This window comes from Rattus norvegicus, chromosome X (genome assembly GCF_021556685.1).
Source record: "Rattus norvegicus strain SHRSP/BbbUtx chromosome X, alternate assembly SHRSP_T2T, whole genome shotgun sequence".
Classification (NCBI taxonomy): domain Eukaryota; kingdom Metazoa; phylum Chordata; class Mammalia; order Rodentia; family Muridae; genus Rattus; species Rattus norvegicus.
The window spans coordinates 113,079,071-113,099,160 of record NC_141554.1 but is presented as its reverse complement, the minus strand read 5'-3'; the positions used below and the strand labels follow the sequence as shown (position 1 = coordinate 113,099,160).

At 40.6% G+C, this 20,090-nt stretch overlaps 1 protein-coding gene across 4 annotated transcripts in view; it reads right to left on the bottom strand.

The window, feature by feature from the left end:
- Mid2 (midline 2) overlaps positions 1-20,090 on the bottom strand; it is a 101,975-nt gene that overhangs the window by 22,696 nt on the left and 59,189 nt on the right. For all 4 annotated transcript variants that reach the window (NM_001434290.1, NM_001434289.1, NM_001191889.2 and 1 more), the window contains exons 4-5: positions 8,585-8,692; positions 6,591-6,739 (exon numbers count right to left, since the gene is read on the bottom strand). In NM_001434290.1, coding sequence (NP_001421219.1) covers positions 6,591-6,739; positions 8,585-8,692 — 257 coding nt within the window. The remainder of the gene's footprint in view (positions 1-6,590; positions 6,740-8,584; positions 8,693-20,090) is intronic.

Sequence of the window (20,090 nt, the reverse complement as noted above, 5' to 3'; positions counted from 1 at the left end):
TTACAATCCTATGATCCTAAATGCTAGTGGTGACTGGAAGATTAAGACTGTGTTAAAAGTGACAATACCGGTTGCTGGAATGCTCCCGTGGTCTGTGTTTCTACATTAGCATCCCACTGCAATCTTTCAATAATAATAATAATTATAATAATGCAGATAACATAGAAAGTATTGAAGGGTCATCTCTTCCCCAGCCAAAATTTCATTTTATCTGAAGTGATGGTATTTAATACAATAAATACAATGAATAAGGATGGTGATGAATTTCAGATTCTGTGAGAGACCAGAGAAAAAGTATTTATGTTGGGTAGGAGATATCCATCTATTCCATGCACTTGAGCCCATGAAAGGTTTACAGAGAGATTTGGGAATCATCAACATAGCAGTTGACTGTAATTAAATGGTACTCGAAGCCTTAAAAGCTAATTGATTTGTTGTGAAAATTGTGTGGGGAGAGAGGATACTTTCCTAATACTGAATCAGGAAGAACAACATTGTTGAGGAAATAGATCATGGAAGACCTGCTCTTAATGGCAGAGAGAGAAGTGGGGGAGGGAGAGAAGGGAGAAAGAGATGGGGGAAGGAAGGTGAGAGAGGGAAAGTAGAGAGAAAGAGAGAGAGAAAAGAGGAAAAGGAAATCAAAGTAAAGCAGACGGTAATGGGAATTTTTATGAGACAAAACAGCGAGACTGCAAGTAAAAGTGGTCAGTAGGGACACATGCTACTGAGATACCATTAAGATTAAAGGGAAAGATGAAACAACGGAGCATCTTTTATATTTAGCAACAAGGTCTTCTTCTGGTGACCTTGAAAAAACACTTTCAATAATGTGAAGATGGGACACAACATTTCAGAGGCCTGCAGACTAAGGACAGTTAAATATAGTGGCTTAAATATGTATTTCATCTCTGCTTTCCTACAATCCCACTGGAAAGAAAAAAGAATAAAAATGACCTAGACCCACAAAGACAAAGAGAAGGAAACAAATGGATGCCAACAACTAGGAGATTATCAACAAATGTTTGGAAGCTAGACAAGGGCAGATGTGCCGTAACCAACAACAGAGCAGAGCAAGCTGGATTAGGAAGCCAACATCAAGCTGATTTAGTGACACAAAGTTGAAAGTTTGCATGGAGAATAGCTAGAGCCCTGGATCCACTCAAACAGCCTGCCCTTTCCTCAGCCTGGCAGGAGATGTGAGCTTTACTTCGGCAGAATTTTGACAAGTCTGGAAAGACTCAGTCTTCTTCCCTGCTTGGCTCCTAGAATGCTGACAGCTGTGCTTATGAGCTTGCCCCTCCTCACCGCCCCCTGCATATACACCCCCTCACCAAAAGCAGAGGGTGCAGGATTCCTTCCCAGGCAAGAAAACACCTACAGTAGTGACAGCTGAGATCCCACAATAAAAAAACTGGCACTCCGTTTTATAATTCTACAGTGAAGTTCACCAAGCAACAAATTGCCCCCACCCCCTCACAGCTTTTCAGCACCCTTCAGCGCTAAAATTCCACAGGAAGTGAAAAGTTTACCAGGTATTCATGGAAATACAGAAAGTAATGTAATGGCCCAGGCAGGAGAGGAGCTATTAACCAGACACTCGGGCCTCCCCCTTCAGCTATCAGAGGACCTGAATAAGGAATTGCCAAGAATTATCTTTTCCCCAGGAATCCCATGCTGGGGCTAGGGAAAAGCTTAACTGCTGATCCCAATCAGAGAAGGAGCTTGCGACCTAGAGCAATATTTCACACAGTTCTGATACCTTAATCTACGTATATTTCCTGACTTCTGCTTCATCTTTTCTATAACATTATAAAACTTGAATAGAAAAGACTGAAAGAAACTAACCATCTTTCTATGGCTCAGCTAAACTGTAATAAATTAATTTTCATTTATCAACAACTTGGCTCCTAAATTCTTTTTAAAGGAGGCATATTTATGAATCTAAGTGCCTATAACAGAGAAATTAACTTGGAGAAAACAAAGACATTGCAGGACTTACAAAGAAACAAGCAAATAGTTCACGTACACAAAATAAGAATGTTAAGAAAGAAATGAAGACCAAGAAGTCTCTGCTCTGATGAGGGTGGAGAGATGCACTGGACTATGGGCATAGCAATAATCATCACAAGTCACTTTAATGCTGAACCATTTAGCACAATAATAGTAATAGGTTATTTCCAATGGATTATGACTTACCTAACCATAGGTCTTGACCCCAATTCTTGGCCTCATTAATGATTCCCATTATGACTCCCATCTCAGGAAGTAAGCCTTTGATCCAAACCAGAGGGATTGGTTATAGCCACAGTACTGGTGCCACTATTACACCAGGGGGACATCCTGCCAGCCCAATCCTTATTGTAGCTCCCAGAGTTCACAGTTGGCTGATATTGATGGTTATTTTTCTCCTCCGGTAGTTTATACAGTACTTTCCAGCACTATGGAAATTATCCAGGACGGATGAAGCTTTCAGAACAGTACCTGCTTAATTTCTCCATGTTTTTTGACTCAAGTATGTGGTGTCTTCAGCAATAAATTCTAGCCACCAAGTTTTGGAGGGTAAACAACAAAAAAAGTAATGGTAATAGTCTGTAATGTCCTGCAGGAGACAACAGTTCGAAAAGAGATAACCCATTCCTTGCACTGAGATTTTTTGTTTTATATGTTAGCCTGTGATAATTTAGTTGGGGTATTATATCTGCTCCTATAGGGTAACTTCATTTAAATTCTTCCTATCTTGATAGATAGATAGATAGATAGATAGATAGATAGATAGATAGATAGATAGAGACAGACAGACAGACAGACAGACAGACAAATAGATAGGCTTCTACAGTAGGTTTCCATGTGATGTTTTTGACAGTAGATAACAAACAATCAATACAGAGACCCACAAGTGACTAGCATGCAAAGAATAAGTCATATTCTTCTCCTCAAGGCCCATGAATATTCAAGGAATTGTAGGCATACAAATTTTAAGAGTCTGAAGTACTGAAGGACTTCAAAGAACCAGTTTTCTGGGCACAACAGGGCTATTGCACATATGAACGCACAGCAATTCTGAAGACATGTGTTAGCTCAATACATACAAAAATTTCAGAGTGGAAAAGAGAAGATGCATATGAAGACCCACCCCTAGCTGAGGAGCTATTTGCATTTGATAGCTGCTGAGAAAAGGCCTGTCAGGTTTTTTTTAACAGTTGTAAACCCTGGTTGATCAACTCCATTTCATGGCAGGACTCACATCCAAGAACTAGCTGAGTAGCACAAACTGTATATGATGGATTAACAAAAAGAAAGAACACAAAACTGGGTAGCTGAGGAGGTGGGGGTGAATATGAGAAAAGTTGGGAGAGAGGGTAAATATGATCAAAATATATTGTTTGAAACTTTCAAAGAATCAATAGAATATTTTAAAAAAGGAAAGTCTCTTGTAAATAAAAATACAAATGCTAAAGTTTAATTTTAATAGAAAGAGGACCGAAAACTAAGAAATCCAGGGTGGCAGCTCATACTTATAATCTTAGGACTTGGGATGCTCAGGCAGGAGTATTGCTCAGAGTTTGATGACAGTTTGGGTTGGAGAGTAAGTTCCATGCCAAAGGGGCTAAAATTGAGGGTCTGTTGCAAGGAGGCCTAATATTGTATCCTTGCTCATGTTTGGAAATGTTTCTCCTGCTCTTTTCCTCTAACAATTTCACTGTTGCAGGTCTTAGAGATAAGATTTATGCAAGGGTTTGTCTGGCATCAATAGGAGGAGAGGTCTTTGGTCCTGTGAAGGTTCCTTTCCCCCAGTGCAAAGGAATAGCAGGCTGTTGAGGTGGGAATGAGTGGGTGGGAGTGGGAGCATCTTCATAGAAGCAGGGGTAGGGGGAATGGGAGAGGAGGGAACCAGGAAAGGGGATAACATTTGAAACACAAATATATAAACTATCCAATAAAGAAGGGAAAAAGATTTATGCAAGGTGAGAGGCCTGGGTCTAGTTTCATTCTTCTACAGTGGATACCCAGTTTTCCAATCACCATTTGTTGAAAAAACTGCTTTCTCCCCGCCCCAATATGAATGTCTGACATCTTTGTTAAACACCAGGTAGCTGTAGTTGTGTGGGTTTGTGCCTAGATTTTTTTATTCTAATCTCATTAATTTATGTTTCTGGTTTTTTAGTCAGGAATCATGTTAGTTATTCTAGTTAATATGGCTCTGTAGTATGACTCAGGAAATGCTGTGAACAGTGGATAAATAGGATCTCAGGAAATGAAAGGAAATTGTATAGCAAAGGAAATAGTTAAATGAGTGAAGAGATAGAAGAAAATACTTGCTAGCTTTTTTTCTGTCGGAGGGTTAATTAATATATAGAACATCTTCAGAACCTACATAAAAATATCCAGCCAGATATGAAAGTGCACACCTCATATTAATTAATATTAATTAATATTAATTAATATTAATTTGCATGCTGGAAAGGCAGATTGGCAGATCCCTGAGGCTCCCTGCACAGATAACCTAACCTACTTGGTAAATTCTAGGCCCGTGAGAAGTATGTTCTAAAAACAAAGTGGATGGAGACTGAGGATTGGCACCCAAGGCTGTCCCCTGCTTGACACAGGCACACACATACAATTGTGGGTGGGAAAACACATGTTCACCTTCATTACATACATGCATGTATACACACTATCAAACCCAAAAGTAGAAAGATGAAATGCAAGCAGTCAATAATCATGAAACAATGTTCAACTTCATTAGCCATCAAAAAGTGCAAATAAAAACTATGCTGTGATTCAATCTGATCCAAGTAAGAATGATAGCCATTTGAAAAACAATAAATTTTGGCCAGGATGTGGATAAAAGAAAACCCTTATATACTGATAGTGGAAATGTAAACTAGTAAAGTACTACGGAAGTCAATATGGAGGTTACTCTAGAAGTAAAAATAGGTATGTCCCAGCTAAAACATTGATGGGTAATTTCCCAAAAGATTCCAAGTCACCATATCACAGACATTCTTATACATTAATGTTTATTACAGCACTATTCATAATAACTTAGTTATAGGACCAACCTAACCAACTTACTCCAGTCAGTACTGTGCACTGAGTACTGTGATGCATCCTTGGTTGTGCAAATTTTCTCTACCATAGTTCCGAAAGTCAAATATAGACATGAAAAAAGTAGGACTTGTTGGGCTGATTCAGGTAGGATTTTGTCAGGGTGATTAGTTAAAGGGCAATGGGAAAGGGGATTAGGAAACTAGAATGACTGGCGTGATAAATCGTAAAGCCCAGAGAAACTTAGAACAAAGTAGAGCTAGGTCACTGGTAGGAAATAGGGAAGACTACAACTCAAAGACTTAGAGGTCTTAATAAAGATGTATTTGATTTAAAAAGAGGTTGTGGTTAGAAAATGGTATGCTTTAGTTTATGACTGTGTGATTTTGAGTGATGACGGTGGTGGTGGTGGTGGTGGTGAGGTGTGGCCTAGGAAGTGAGTGGATGAAGTAGATCCCACTCAGTTGGGAGTCTCTGGAGAAGATATCAGAGAAGGTGAATGGCTAGGTAAGCATGGGTTAGCTGTCCAAGTCTTCAATGAATGAGAGGGGAATATGTATAGAAGATCATATCTGGACTAATTGTCTACTGTAGCCCCTTGAATAATTGGTGGCTAATTGGATAATGATTTACTTTAGAGCACAGACTCTGGACCTGATTTATGAGTTCTCTGATACACTGGAAGAAGGTTCATGACATTAACTTTCAAAGAACAAAGAGATTAAATAAAAGCCAAAGAATTACTTCTCTAAGGAATTTACACTAAATACAAACAACAAAAACTGTACATCCACCCACATACATACAGACAACAATAAATGAACTCAATGGGTTTGGCATGGGCAGACCCATGGCTCCAGCTGCATATATGTAGCAGAGGATGGCCTTGTTGGGCACCAAGGAGAAGCCCTTGTTCCTGCCAAGGCTGGACCCCTAGTGCAGGGGAATGTGGGGGGGTGCAAGAAGGGGTGTGGATAGGGAGGGGGAACACCCTTCTAGAAGTGGGAGGAGGATAGGCTAGAGGGCTTATGTCCTGGAAACCGGGAAAGGGAATAACATTTGGAATATAAATTTAAAAAAATCCAATAAAAAAAGAAAAAAGAAAGAAAGGTCACATGAAGTAGGGAGGAAAAATTTGTGTGGGGGATGGGAGAGGAATTGGAGGCAAGAGAGGAAGTGAAATTGATTTAAGGAAATAAAAACATGCATAGGCCTAGGAAGGGCACATCCTCTCTATGTAACCTGGAGTTTGTCTTCCCACACACCACAACTATCACAGACTGCTCAAGACCTAGCAGGAAGCTAAAGGCACGAGGTAGCCCTATGCTGGGTTCTGCATTAATAGAGCTGGCAGGCAGCAAAGGCAGAGAAGGATCCAGGAATCTGCAGGGTAATTTGTCACTAAGGCCCAATAATTACCGAGCTGGTAAAAATCTTCAGGTGGCAGCTACTACACAATGCCTGAAGAGAATGAAGTGACTTTATGGCAGCCCCCTTTCACAAGAGCAGGCATTTCAAGCGAACATAAGGAACACGCATACCTCTCGGCAATATTTTTTGCAGACTGCAGAAAGCGAGCTTGGTCGTTTTCCTTTAGGATATGCTCAGCCTGGTTGATGAGGACTGTTGACCGTTCAAGACACTGGCGGCAATTAGCAACCTGCTGGGCCAACTTTCTCAGTTTCATAACCTTAAAAGAATGGGTAAGAGAAAAGATGACATAAAACATACCGTGCTTAATTAAAAACGATAAAACAATATGAAGGAGATCTGCCGCAGTGATTCTAAAAATAAGAGTAATTAATATCCCATGACCCCTGAACCAACTGTTCACCTTCTCACCCTACCTTCTGAGTCTCCTTTCCAGTGTATAACCTGATCACTTACACTGCATCCAGCCCTCTACATCCGACATCCTCTTTGGATTGATAACATTGTTCTGATTCTAAAAGCAATGCGTGTTAATTACAGAAAAATTTAAATACCAATGTTAAAAGCACTTCTAGCACCTAGAGATCACTATTGTGTACATTTTATTGGCAATGTATTTTTGCACATATTTAACAAAAGTACCTCATTTTTATTTATGAGTATATATTTACATGTATATATTTCTAAGTACCTATATACCTACCACGATGTATTTTTGGAAACTTGAGCTCATTGTTAGCTGCAACCATTCAGTATGACACAAAGTATTGGTCATCAAATGAGGTACCTATAACTCTACACACTGTGCCCATAGAGTGGGGTTATAGTCATTATCATTTCCCAGCGGCCTCACTACATACAAAAGTTGCATGGAGATTCTCACCTGATGTCTTTGACTCTTACTCTTTAGCTCCCTGCTTAGAAATCTGCCATTCAGCTGGGTGTGGTGGTGTATGCCTTTAATCCCAGCACAATGGAGGCAGGGGTGGGTCTCTGTGAGTTTAAGTCCAGCCTGGTCTACATATTGAGGTCCAGGACAGCTAGTGCTGTTACACAGAGAAACCCTGACTCCAAAAAAAAAAAAAAAAAAAAAAGAAAGGAGGGGGGAGGAAGGAAGGAAGGAAGGAAGGAAGGTAGAAAGAAAGAAAGAAAGAAAGGAAGGAAGGAAGGAAGGAAGGAAGGAAGAAAGAAAGAAAGAAAGAAAGAAAGGAAGAAAGAGAGAAAGAAAGAAAAGAGGAGAAAGTTCATTGACTCATCTCTTAAGTTGAGTAAGTCAAATGAGATCATTTTCTCTCTAGCAATTATTATGGTTTTCCTTTCCATGTGTTCTAGCATTAGTCTAGTTTACATCTTCCATAACTCATACCAGAAATTGCTGTATGTCTCTAAGCTTTCCTGGCTTCAGTATCATCATGTTCTGATTTACCATGCATACCTCTACTATATGAGAATGAGCCCCTTTACAGAATCATAATAATATCTCAACACTTTTTGTAAGGCCTACGCAGTCAAAAAGTTGATCACGTTTCTTCTGAGCCAATCCATGTTTCTATCATCATTTCTTTGTTTTTATTACCTTAAAATACGGGGGAGTAGAAGCTAGAGAGATAGTTCAGTGGTTGAGAGTAACGATTCCTTTGCAAGAGCACCCAGATACTAGCTCATAACTGGCTATAACTCCAGCCCCAAAGGATCCAATGGCCTTTTCTTGTTTCCAAGAACATTGTATGCACATGGCGCACAGACATACATCCAGGCAAAACACCCATACATACAAAAATCCCAAAACATGCTAACGTAAATTACCCAAATCCTAAATAAATGAACAAACACACACACACACACACACACACACACACACACACACACACACACACACACATGCCCCAACATCCAGGTTAAAGTATAGAATGTTTGCATCACCCAGATCTGCCATCATTTTTTTTTATCAGACTGGTAGCAAAAGTCAAGCATTACTTCTTGGTACCTCTCCCTATGACCTCATTTCTTTTTTATTTTATTATTCAATTTCCAACTGCCATCACCAGGAATGAACTCTGACTTTTGTGAGAAGTCACTGCACCTTGGCTGCCCTGTGGTTTACCTTTGTCTCTTTGATTTTGACGGCAATCATTTGTTTCCTCTGCTGGATGATCTCTACCAGCTCGTCACACTCTTCCATAAGTTTTGCCTCGTGCATAGCAGTATTCACCTGCCAAGAGAGTCCAAAGTATTACACAATGATTATTGCTTTTGTCCCCTGCTGGCTCTAAAAGGTTCGGACTGACAGCTAAACATGCACTTCTTCCATACCTCCCTCCATACGATCCACTCCTAGAAGAAGAGTAGAGATGATGATATTAATGATGCAAAGGCATTGAAGCACCACAGATAGGAAGCTCTCCAGGCCTCTGGTAGGTCATGATGGTTAATGGAAGGCTGGGCAGAAGGACAGATGAGATGGGGGCATGTTTTTCCCACCGTGCAAATCCCTTTACTCCATCAACCTGTCCTCCTGTGGTTCTTTCAAAAAGAAGGCAAGAAGATTCATGTATTTCAAGGAAAGAAGAGCCTCTTCCACAGGCACAATGATATTACGATTACAGTGCAACAACATATTTCTGTCTTAAAAGGCTTTCAGTTTTCTGATTTTAAATATGTGGATGTGCAGAGAGATTTTACATTAAGCATATGAATGTGTAGATATTTTTCACAGAGTTGTCATAATGTTTTACTCATATTTCTTGGCTTAGAGAAAAATTCCATCCAATATCTAAATACTTTTCCTATTTTGAGATCCTGTCTCTACATCAACATATCTCTGCCACAAAGTCAGGATGGAGTTGAATAAAAAGCCACTGTTCATTGTCTTTCCATGGGCAGATTTCTTTACCTCCTTTCTTTAACTACTACTGATACTGGTTGGTACAAAGTCCCCAGGAGGTGCTAAAATGAATGCAGAAGATCATGGGTTTCACCAGATATAATGACGAAAGGAAAGATGAGCAACATCATTGAAGCATTCACATGCCAAACACCACACAGAAAAGTAGTCCATGTATTAAAATACCATTATAACTTTGTAATACAGAAGCCATTTTTTTCTCACTTCCCAAATGTAGAGACTGAGGCTTTGAGAATTTTAGTAACTTGTTCCATAACATAATGCTAATTAAGTACCAAAAGCCATATTTCAAATTGAGCTCTGTTAAATAAATCCCTGGGCTAGCTGAGGGGGAAACATCAGCAGGGGCTGGCAAACGAGCTTCACTTCCATTCCAGCAACACATGGAGCACTGGCCCAGAGAAGAGCAATCATTCCAAGAGTCTATTCAAGGACCACTTGAGCAGAGCTCTAGAAAGCTGAGAAATAGACAATGGTTTTCTTAAGAGCGTCAAAAGGTAAGGAGCTGGATGTGCTGTATTAGCTGGGGAGGGGGACTGCATGTCAGTCACTCTCTTCAAAAATCCCTCTACAAAATCCAACTTCAGCAAAGTATCTGCCCCTGGGCTGTGTTATCTCCTTTCTCCTTAGGATCCCTGCTGGATATTTTTAAATGGTTTTATTAATTATTTTAGAATTCCATATAACATATTTTGATCATATCCACCCTTAACTACTTCACTTAATCCCTCCCAGATCCACCTGTACCCTCCTCAACTTCCTGTTCTCTTTTCCAAAGCTTAAAAAAAACCATTGAGTCCAATTTGTGCTGCCTGTATACTTCTGGGTGTGGAGTCATCCACTAGAGCATGGTCAACCTACCACAGGCCACATCTTTAAGAAAAAGTCACTCTTCCTTTCTGAGACGCCATCAACTGGACATAGTTCCTCAGTTCCTACTGGAAACTTTCCTATTTCTTTTATAAAGATCTTTTTAAAAATTGCATGCCTGAGTGTTTTACCTTCATGTACATATGTGTACCGTGAGTGTGTCTGATGCCTTTAGAGATCAGAAGACAATGACATTTCCTCTGGTACTAGAGTTATGGATGGTTGTGAGCCAACATGTAGCATCTGGTAACTGAACTGAGTTCTCTGCAAGAGCAGACCATTTTAACCACTGAACCATCTATCCAGCCCCAATTTTATATTTCTTATCTAATTAAATTGTTTGTCACTTAATGGCAACCCTGCTTTTCTTTATTACCCCTTTCCAGGAGGAATGCAGTAGGGACAGCGTTTATTTATCCTAAATGAACAGTCCCTCTGGCCCTCCTCCATTGTTGTTTGTTCTCAGGCTCCTCTCTCTTTCCCTAAGTTAGCTCTATTTTCCCAAGGTAGGCATCATATCATCTCAAGGAACTCCCATTCCTCTAGGAATAAGAGATCTACCTAGTTCTCCCAGGGCTATTGCTTAGAGATCTGGAAGCAGACATTACCCATTAGTTTTTTTTCCCCCAGGCTGCTACTGCTATAGCAGAGAGTGGCACCATGCCTTGGTACTTGTAACTAGTCCTTGGATTAACCTCTGCAGAACACTCATGGTATGCCAGACACCACTGTAATAGATTATATTTATCGTCTTTCAATCCCCCAAACAATCCCTTCTGGAAGGTATCAGTATTTCCATTCAATATAGAAGAAAACAGGAGCCCAGAGAGATTAAGTGACTTGTTGCAGCCTACACAATCAGGAGTGACAGAGACAAGACAGGCTCCAGAGGGGTCCATTCTGATGGCGCATTTTTAACAATTACACATCCTTCCTCTCACGTCCACTATAACAACATCTGTGTTTGCTTTCTGATAATCAGCATCCTTTTTGCACTACCCATCTCTATTTTGGCATCCTTTTTCTTTAATCATTTTAGATGTCTTATCGTTCCCCTAAAATACCATGAATTCGCCTGTGCTATACTTTTCCCTGAAATTATCCTTTTATTTGGCAGGGCATGTCCTCATTTATTGAGCAAACTTCTATTTATCTTCCAAGGCAAAGTCTGCAATCATCCCTTCTTTCCCTTTTCCTCATTGGTAACTATACAATCAGGCACTCTCCTGCTTACATTTACATAACACTTGCTAGATAATTCAGTAATCGTGCTTACTATTTTGGATCACTGTAATTGTATTAGCGTGTCTTCCACACTTAACAGGAAGTCTGGAGGCAGAGATTGTGCTTTGTCTATCTACAGAATAGGGAGTGGTGCATCATAGACATTATGTCAGTATCTGTTGGAGTGAACTGAATGACAGTCCTACAAAAAAAAAAAAGGGCAACGTCTACTGCTCATTTGCTACGTCCAATTGGTTCTTTGTGTTAGCATAAACTCAGCATATGGGAACTAATAATGAAATGATTTTTCCTTCATGTCTACTTCTGATTTACTCACCTTTATCTATAATGTTATTATAGTTACTTGGATTTAGTAACTATTTTGAAAAAAAGATTTTTTCTTTCTTTTCTTCTTGATATTTTAATACAATTACATAATTTCCTCCTTCCCTTTGCTTCCCTCCTCCTACCTGTCCCATACGTTCACTCCCTACTTGCCTTCAAATTCATGGCCTCTTTTTTCACTAATTGTTGTTACATGCTAGTGTGTGTGTGTGTGTGTGTGTGTGTGTGTGTGTGTGTGTATCTGTGTGTGTATATCTGTGTGTGTGTTGTTGTTGTTGTCGTCTGTATTCCTAAATATGACTTGCTAAATCTGTATGTTATTTGTATGTATATTTTCTTTTCAGAGCTGATAATTTGGTATTAGCAACTGATATGCACTTCCTTGGGAAAGACTTTCTCCCAATCTCAGGATTGCTTAGTCGCTCGTACTTCTTTGTGTAGGGTTGAAGCCTCATAGTCTTCTCTCTCATCCACCTTGGGGGAGTCACGTTGGTACGACTTTATGGGTGCAGCATCTGAGATCACTAGAAACAGTCTCATAGCAAACTTGTCTGTAAGAGTCCATGTAAATTCTCAACACTTCCAAACCCCTTCTTTATTGTCCTTTGGATCTCCCTAAAATTCCTCTAGTAATAAGATGAGGATCTGAGCTAAGTTGCCAATACATTGACTCCTTTATGACCCTTTGCACACTTTTCAAAAGGCCTCTTTAACTGAATTCTCTGTTCTCAAATAATTCTTTTGCCATGCAGCTCCATAATTCTTTCTTTGCCTTCCTCATCAAACATTTATTAAGCATCTCTTTGTAAGATGCATTATGCAAGGCCTTGTCTTCAAACACTTAGCAATCTAGATGAAGAGGGTTGGTGTGGGGGTGGGTGTTTGAAACGCATCAAGGTAGGATAAGAACCAACTGAGTCATGCCACCTAGAAACATAGAAACGGGAAGCAAACAGGACACTTTCAGTGAACAAGTGTAGAAGACACCAGAAGGCGATGAGACATGTACTAAAAAGGAAGGAGTTAGAGATTTAAAAGTTAAGAAGGAAGAAATTTAAAATGCAAACAAGGTTTGAATGAGACTCCATGTAAAGAACTTTATGATATTCTTGAAAAATTGACTTTTTAAGATTTTTTTATGTATGCATATGTGACTGTGTCTGTACATGCACATTGGTGGGAGACACATAGAGACCAGAAAAGAATGTAGGAGCCTCTGGAACTAGTATCCCAGGTGGTTATGAGCTACTTGACATGAATGCTTAGGAACTGAACTCCAGTCTTCTGAAAGAGCAATTAGTTATCCTAACCTCTGAACCATTTCTCCATCTCGAGGGGAAGGAAACATTAAGTTTTTTCAGAAGAAGAAGCAGCATTGGATTGGATGGGCTAATAACAAACTTAAGGCTGATTTAGGAAGTTGATGGGCTGTGAACAGGACAAGTCAAACATGAGAAACCATCTCCTGATGGTTAGTCTTCATTGCCAACGTGACCATTTAGAATCACCAAAGAAACAGAGCTCTCATTGTGCCTATAAGGATATTTCTAGAAAGCTTAACTAAGGAAGGAAAACTCACCCTGAGTGTGGGATGCACCCCAACATGGTCTGGAGTCTTAGACTGGATTAAAGGACAGAGCAAACCTGCTTCTTCACTGCAGACACAGTGTGAGCAGCTGTCACATTCCTGCTGCCCTTCCTGCTCTCCTATTATAGACCATATCCTCCAACCACCAACCACAATAAACCTTCCCTTACTTAAGTTGCTTTTGCCAGGTATTTTGTCACAGTAACAAGAAATGTAGGTAATATACTCTTCGCTCGAAAATCTTTAGTTAAACAATGAGCTCCCTGAGAAGAGATTTTTCCATTGCTTTGTTCCTTCCACTGTGCCTGGCACAATACCTTGTACAAAATGATTACTTACAGAACATTTGCTGAAAGAATTGGCCCAGTAATATAGCTACATGTATGTACATGTGTATGTAGATATGCCATAGTAAATATATTTTGTTGAGAAATTTTAGGTCAAAGTATGGAACCTAGGATGGGGAAAGACTGGGAGCCATTGCATTAAAAAAATAAGCACAACTAGTAGAGCAGAAAGTTGGCTGAAGAGGCAAAATTCCAAATCAAGGCTAAAGCAATGACATTAAAATGTTTCCATGTCAAGAAGCAGCCCAGAAGAGCAAGGTCTTGAAATGTTTTCTGAACAGGAAAAACTCCAGGGAAAATCTGTCTTCACGATGTGAATAAAACAACTCAAATTGCTTGAAAGGCATTTGAAAGCCCAGTGTTTTGTTTGCAGTTTTATTTGAATATACAGTAAGGTTATTTCAGTTACATGTTAACCCTTAGTTTAAAATAACTCAGGTTGTCTCAATAATTGTCTTTGGCAAATTAGTCGGTGTGTGAAAGGCTCCAGTTCTTGATTTGAACTTTGTTTCGAGTTGGTGGGCTTGGATAAATGATTTTATATACATTTATACTAAATTTTATGTATAAAAATTCATCTTCCTTGAAGATACCAGTGGAGTAATTCCGCAAACCTGTTTGTGTGAATTTACTTACCTCTAAAAGTCTTTGGGGAGCATTCTGTGATATTGAAGACAAATAATCTTAGCCTCACTCTTTCAAAGACTAAGTACTAGGCACCCAGGCTGCCCTGGGAGGTACCCAGGTCTTACTGGATCTACATTAATTTTCTTCTCAATTGCAGCAAGAACTTGACTTGCATATTGTTTTCCAACTGTATGCCATTCCTCTTTTTTGAGTGGTGAGGATTAAACCTAAGGCCTCATACATACTAAGCAAACACTTTACTACTGAGAATGCCCCAGTTCCAAGACTAACTGTAAAATAAGATCTACTCTTGTCATCGTCCACCCTTCCCTAGTACAAGTTCACAAGTCCTCTGTTGAGAGGATTGTTACTGATAGTCACTGCAAGAAAACAAATACATCAGGTGTTCACAAATACCATAGGTTACAGACAGCTTTTTTAAGTAAATAGCTATTTTGGCATGTGCTTACATTCTGTATTGGAATGTAAGTGGCCTAGACCCTTAGCTCCTTTCAGAAACATTGTATTACCTTTCCTTATTGCTACATACCTGACAGAAGTACCAAAGCAATCTAAGGAAGGAAGAGCTTACTCTGGCTCACGGTTCCAGTACACATCAGTGCAGGGGAATGACAGCAGAGAGACCTTGAGACATCTAGTTACATTCCATGGGCAATCGGAAACCAAGAACAGTGAGTGCTGGTGCTTAGCGGGCGTTCTCCTTTTTATTCACTCTAAGACTCCACATAGATCCCTCCCACAGTTACAGTGGATCTTCCTACCTTAATCAACTCAATCTAGATAATCCCTCTCAGGCATGCCCAGAGGCTTAGCTTCTTGATGTTTCTAAACCCTCTCAAATGACGATCAATAAGCCATCACCAATGCATTTGACAACTTTAAGGGGAGATCTCTCGGATGCTCATTTTTCAAGTCTTTGTTTTATTCCCCTGTTTAAAGTTCCTCTGCCTTCTCTCTGCCTCTGTGAGAAATGTCCCCACCCACTCCTTCCTCTTCACCCTCACATCATCCACCCTATAGAGAGTTCAGGAGTTCAGAAGGCACTAAGAATTGTGGTTCCGGTGGAACAATACCTATTTACTGGTAAATTAGCCCAGATACCCAGACTGCTTTCTGGATCTTCCATCTCAAGTCAATGCCAAACAAGGAAGTGTCTGCTCAAATAGATCATCACCCTCCACCTAGGCATTTCTAAAGCTCCAGCATTAACGGTCACTTGGAGAACCCTTTGTTTCAGCAAACAGTGAGTGCCTGCCATTTACAAGGAGTGGAATATAAGGATGAAAAACACAGTTCCTGCCTTCAAGGCACTTAATGTTTAGTAGAAAGAATGAAGTGTGAATACAAATAATTATAATTTAAAGAACATTCAAATAATATAATGAAATACACTAAAGCCCCATGAGAACATACCAGGAAGTATCTAATTCTGCCACTTGATAATCACAGAAGATCATAAAATGTCTTCTGTAGCTGATCTGGCTTAGGTAAATATGCAACAGTTGGGCATGAAGAAGTGGGGTTAGAGGGAGGGAAGCCCAGGCAGAGAATGATTCGAATAAAGTATAGAAAGTATAGGTAGGAACTATAGAGAATGTGCCCTGTGAAGCAGATCAGATTGCACAGACAGTGGAGTAAGCAAGTTTGGAAGCAGCAATGCAGGGATAGGGAGACAGTCTAGTCTGGTGTATAAACTGCTTGTTGCATAAGCATGAGGACCAGAGTTCAGATCCCTAACATACAAGCAAAAAGTCAGGTGTATCCCTAAGCACCCATGACTGCATTAGGGCAGGGAAAGGACAGACAGAGGACTCTGGAGCTCACTGGCCGACAAAGAGTCTAGCCAAAACAACAAGTTCCAGCTTCAGCAATAAGACCATGGTCTCAAAAATAAAAAAGGTGTAGAGAAACTGGAAAAGACATTCAGATGTTTTTCGACACCCTCCACAGGCACATTCGCATATAGGCACAAGTTTCTGTACACATGCAGAGAGAGGGAGAGGGAGAGGGAGAGGGAGAGGGAGAGGGAGAAGGAGGGGGAGGGGGAGGGGGAGAGGGAGAAGAAGAGGGAGAGAGAGAGAGAGAGAGAGAGAGAGAGAGAGAGAGAGAGAGAGAGTTCGTTTTACAAAGGATATTTAAAATTGGGCAAAGTGGCTTGCACCTATACTTATAGCTCTGAAGAGGCTGAGGCAGGAGGTTTCTGAGATCAAGTTCTCCATGAGAAATAAAGCAAGAAGGTGTTTTATTAAAGAAATGGGGCTAGGGAAGTGATTTTGTGGGTGCCTGCCATGCAAACATGAGGACCCCAGTTTAGATCCCTAATACATGCATGAAAAAACCACACATGGTGCTGGGCACTTTCAGTGCTAGTTTTGAGGGAAAACAAGAACCAAGATGCCTAGAACTTACTGGCCTGCTAGTCCTGCTGAACTGATAAGTTCCAGAGTCAGTGAGAGACCCTGTTAAAAAAATAACGCACGGAGGAGTAGAGAGAGACACCCAATAGCAGCCTCCTGCCCCCTACATGTGTACATGCATGTACATGCTTATGCACACCAAAGAAAACCATGAAGGTTGCAGATATACTATGGAAAGATGTGCTGCCATTTTGAATCAGGATCTTACTGTTATAATAACATCAAAGCATATAGGGAGAGAAAACAGGCACAGGACCCAAAGAAGTGGGGGAGGACACAGCAAACTCCCCATTTCCTGTTTTCCTGTTACTATTCTGTTTGTTCGCCTCACACTCTGCAACATCAGACAAAAGAGCCTAAGTTGGGCTGGAGAGATGGCTCAGGGGTTAAGAGCACTGACTGCTCTTTCAGAGGTCCTGAGTTCAAATCCCGGCAACCACATGGTGGTTCACAACCATCTTTAATGACATCTTCAGGTGTGTCTGAAGACAGCTACAATGTACTTATGTATAATAAAGAAATAAATCTTTAAATAAAAGAATCTGAGTTGGAAGTCATTCACATGCAGTTGCTTTCTGTGCAAGGGAGATGAGAAGGGAAAGGGAGAGGTAAATTGGACAGCTGATGAATTACCAAGAAGCTGTTATGAACAGCTTTGCCATCTTACAAAGCTGCAAAAACATTATTGCTTTTCACAACGATGCCTTCAAGAAAATGCAATATTTACGAAGCAGACATGGTAGCATCAAAGCTAAGGTGTTAAGCCAGATCGCACTAAAAGGACATATACACACAACCCCCATCATCAGCACCATCACCTCCCGCAGACAGCTGCTAGGTTCAAAGGAATAAAAGGAAGAAGAGAAATCTTTTATGTTGTGTCCAAAACACCACAACATTGCAAAGACAGTAGTGAAGATTTACATAAAAACAACGGAAGGAAGCAAGACTTTCTCCAATATGCCTGATCTGTTCCTTTAGATTTGGGAAAGGTGTCCCAAAACTAATAAATATATGATGTTAACATGATTTTTAGCTCCTTCTAATTGGGGAACTACAACCTAGGAGGTAAGCAAAGGTCACGTGAGCAAAGTTAAGCAACTCTAACAGCCTCAGATCCTAAGCTGTTTTTGTTTTCTGGCAAGGAAGGGCCCTGAGACATTAGGAAATGGGTGAGCAGTAGCTGATGAAGCCAAGCAAGTCGGAGATGGAAACTAAGCCATCTCCAGTGGTGTAAGAATGCTAATGAGTCGGGCACCAGACAGATATTGACTAAGAGACAAATTTCCTGTCAGCTTATAGGACAGATACACAATACTTAGCACTTTGTGCTGCTTATCACTTTTCTCATTACTTCATGTATTTTAGCTGCTTTAGTTCACCCACTAGCCCTCCGTGGAAGGCACTGTCATTATTCTTTCTGGAAAAGAAATTAGGAAGCACAGAGGTTGTAGAAATTTGAACAAGGTCATATAGCTAAAGTCAAAGCTGAGATTTAAAACTAGGCAGCCCATATATGTCTGATTTTTAACCACTGTGTGTAGTGTGTGTGTGTGTGTGTGTGTGTGTGTGTGTGTGTGTGTGTGTGTGTGTGTGTGTGTAAGTGACAGACAGAGGCGGAGAAAACAGGTTTCTCCACCTCTTAGTGATTTCTATCAAGACAACCACATTTTCTAGATTTAATTGCAGGAAGCACTTTGTATGTTTTTCTTAGTTTTATAGGAAAACACAATACATAATTAACATATGTAGAAAATGTAAATGGTGTACACATCTGTATGTGAAAATATATATTCCATGCTTATTTTACCCTTGCCTAGCTACAAGAAAATCTTGACAATACAGGGACAGGCCAGTTTGCTCCACATACCTGTCTTATGAATGGCTTTTCTAGAATAATTGAATATGGCAATTTCTGTACTGGGTTTGGAGAACTTTCTCCCCAGGAGTCAGACCAAACCTTTGAAAGCTTCAGGTTAGTTACTGTCTCCCTCAATATGTCTCCTTTTAAATATTTATTTATTGTATAGCCCTACCCCAGCTTCCCCTCCCTTCTTTCTTCCTCCCAATCCTTCTTCCCCACCCTCACTCTCTCCCTTGCCCACCCACCCCTCCTCTGTTTCTCTTCAGAAAAGGTCAGGCTTCCCATGGATGTCAAACAGTCATGGCTTATCAAGTTGCAGTAAGACAAGGCACCTCCTCTTCTATTAATGCTACATGAGGCAAAGCAGGAGAAGGAGGGAGACACAAAGACAGTTAACAGAGTCAGAGACAGCCCCTGTTCTTGCTGTTAGGAGTCCCACATGAAGACCCAGCTACACAACTGTGACACACGTGGAGAGGGCCTAGGCCAGTCCCATGCAGGCTCACTGGTTGGTAATTCAGTCTCTGCGAGCCCAGTTTAGTTGATTTTATAAGCCATGTTCTTGTGGTGTCCTTGACCCCATTGGCTCTGATAATCTTTCCTCCCTCTCTTCAGCAGGATTTCCAAAGCTCTGCCTAATGTTTGGCTGTTGGCCTCTGCATCTGTTTCCATCAATATACCCTTTTATACAAGGCCATTGCTTAGGACATGAAAGAAAAAAAAAGCAGCAAAGGTACGATCTATGTTTCTCATCTAGTGTTTTATGTGCACAGTTAAATTTTCCTTGTGAAATGAGATAGAGACCTACTTTTTATAAAATCCCTCCAGAGGCCACCTCCTGTAGTCAAGCACAAACCCCACTGGAGTGACAGGAACACTAACCCATCCACAAAACTTTCAATCCAAAATTTATCCTGTTTACAAGAAATGCAGGCACGGGAGATGGGGCAGAGACTGAGGAAATGGCCAATCAATAACTGACCCATCTTGAGACCCATCCCCTGGACAAGCACCAATTCCTAACACTATTAATGATACTCTGTTATACTTGTAGACAGGAGCACATTGTGCTCTGAGAGGCTCCACCCAGCAGCTGACTGAGACAGATGCAGACACCCACAGCCAAGCAGTGGATGGAGCTTGGAGACTCTTATGGAAGAACAGGAGGAAAGACTGCAGGCCCGGAAGGTCTACAGGCCTACAGGAAGACCAACAGAGTCAACTAACCTGAACCCTTGGGTTTCTCAGAGATTGAACTACCAACCAAAGAACACACATGGGCTGGACCTAGACCTCTCTGCACATATGTAGCAGATGTGCAGCTTGGTCTTCTTGTGGATCCTGAATAACTGGAATGGGGGCTCTCCCAAAAGCTTTTGCCTGTACATTAAATATGTTCTAC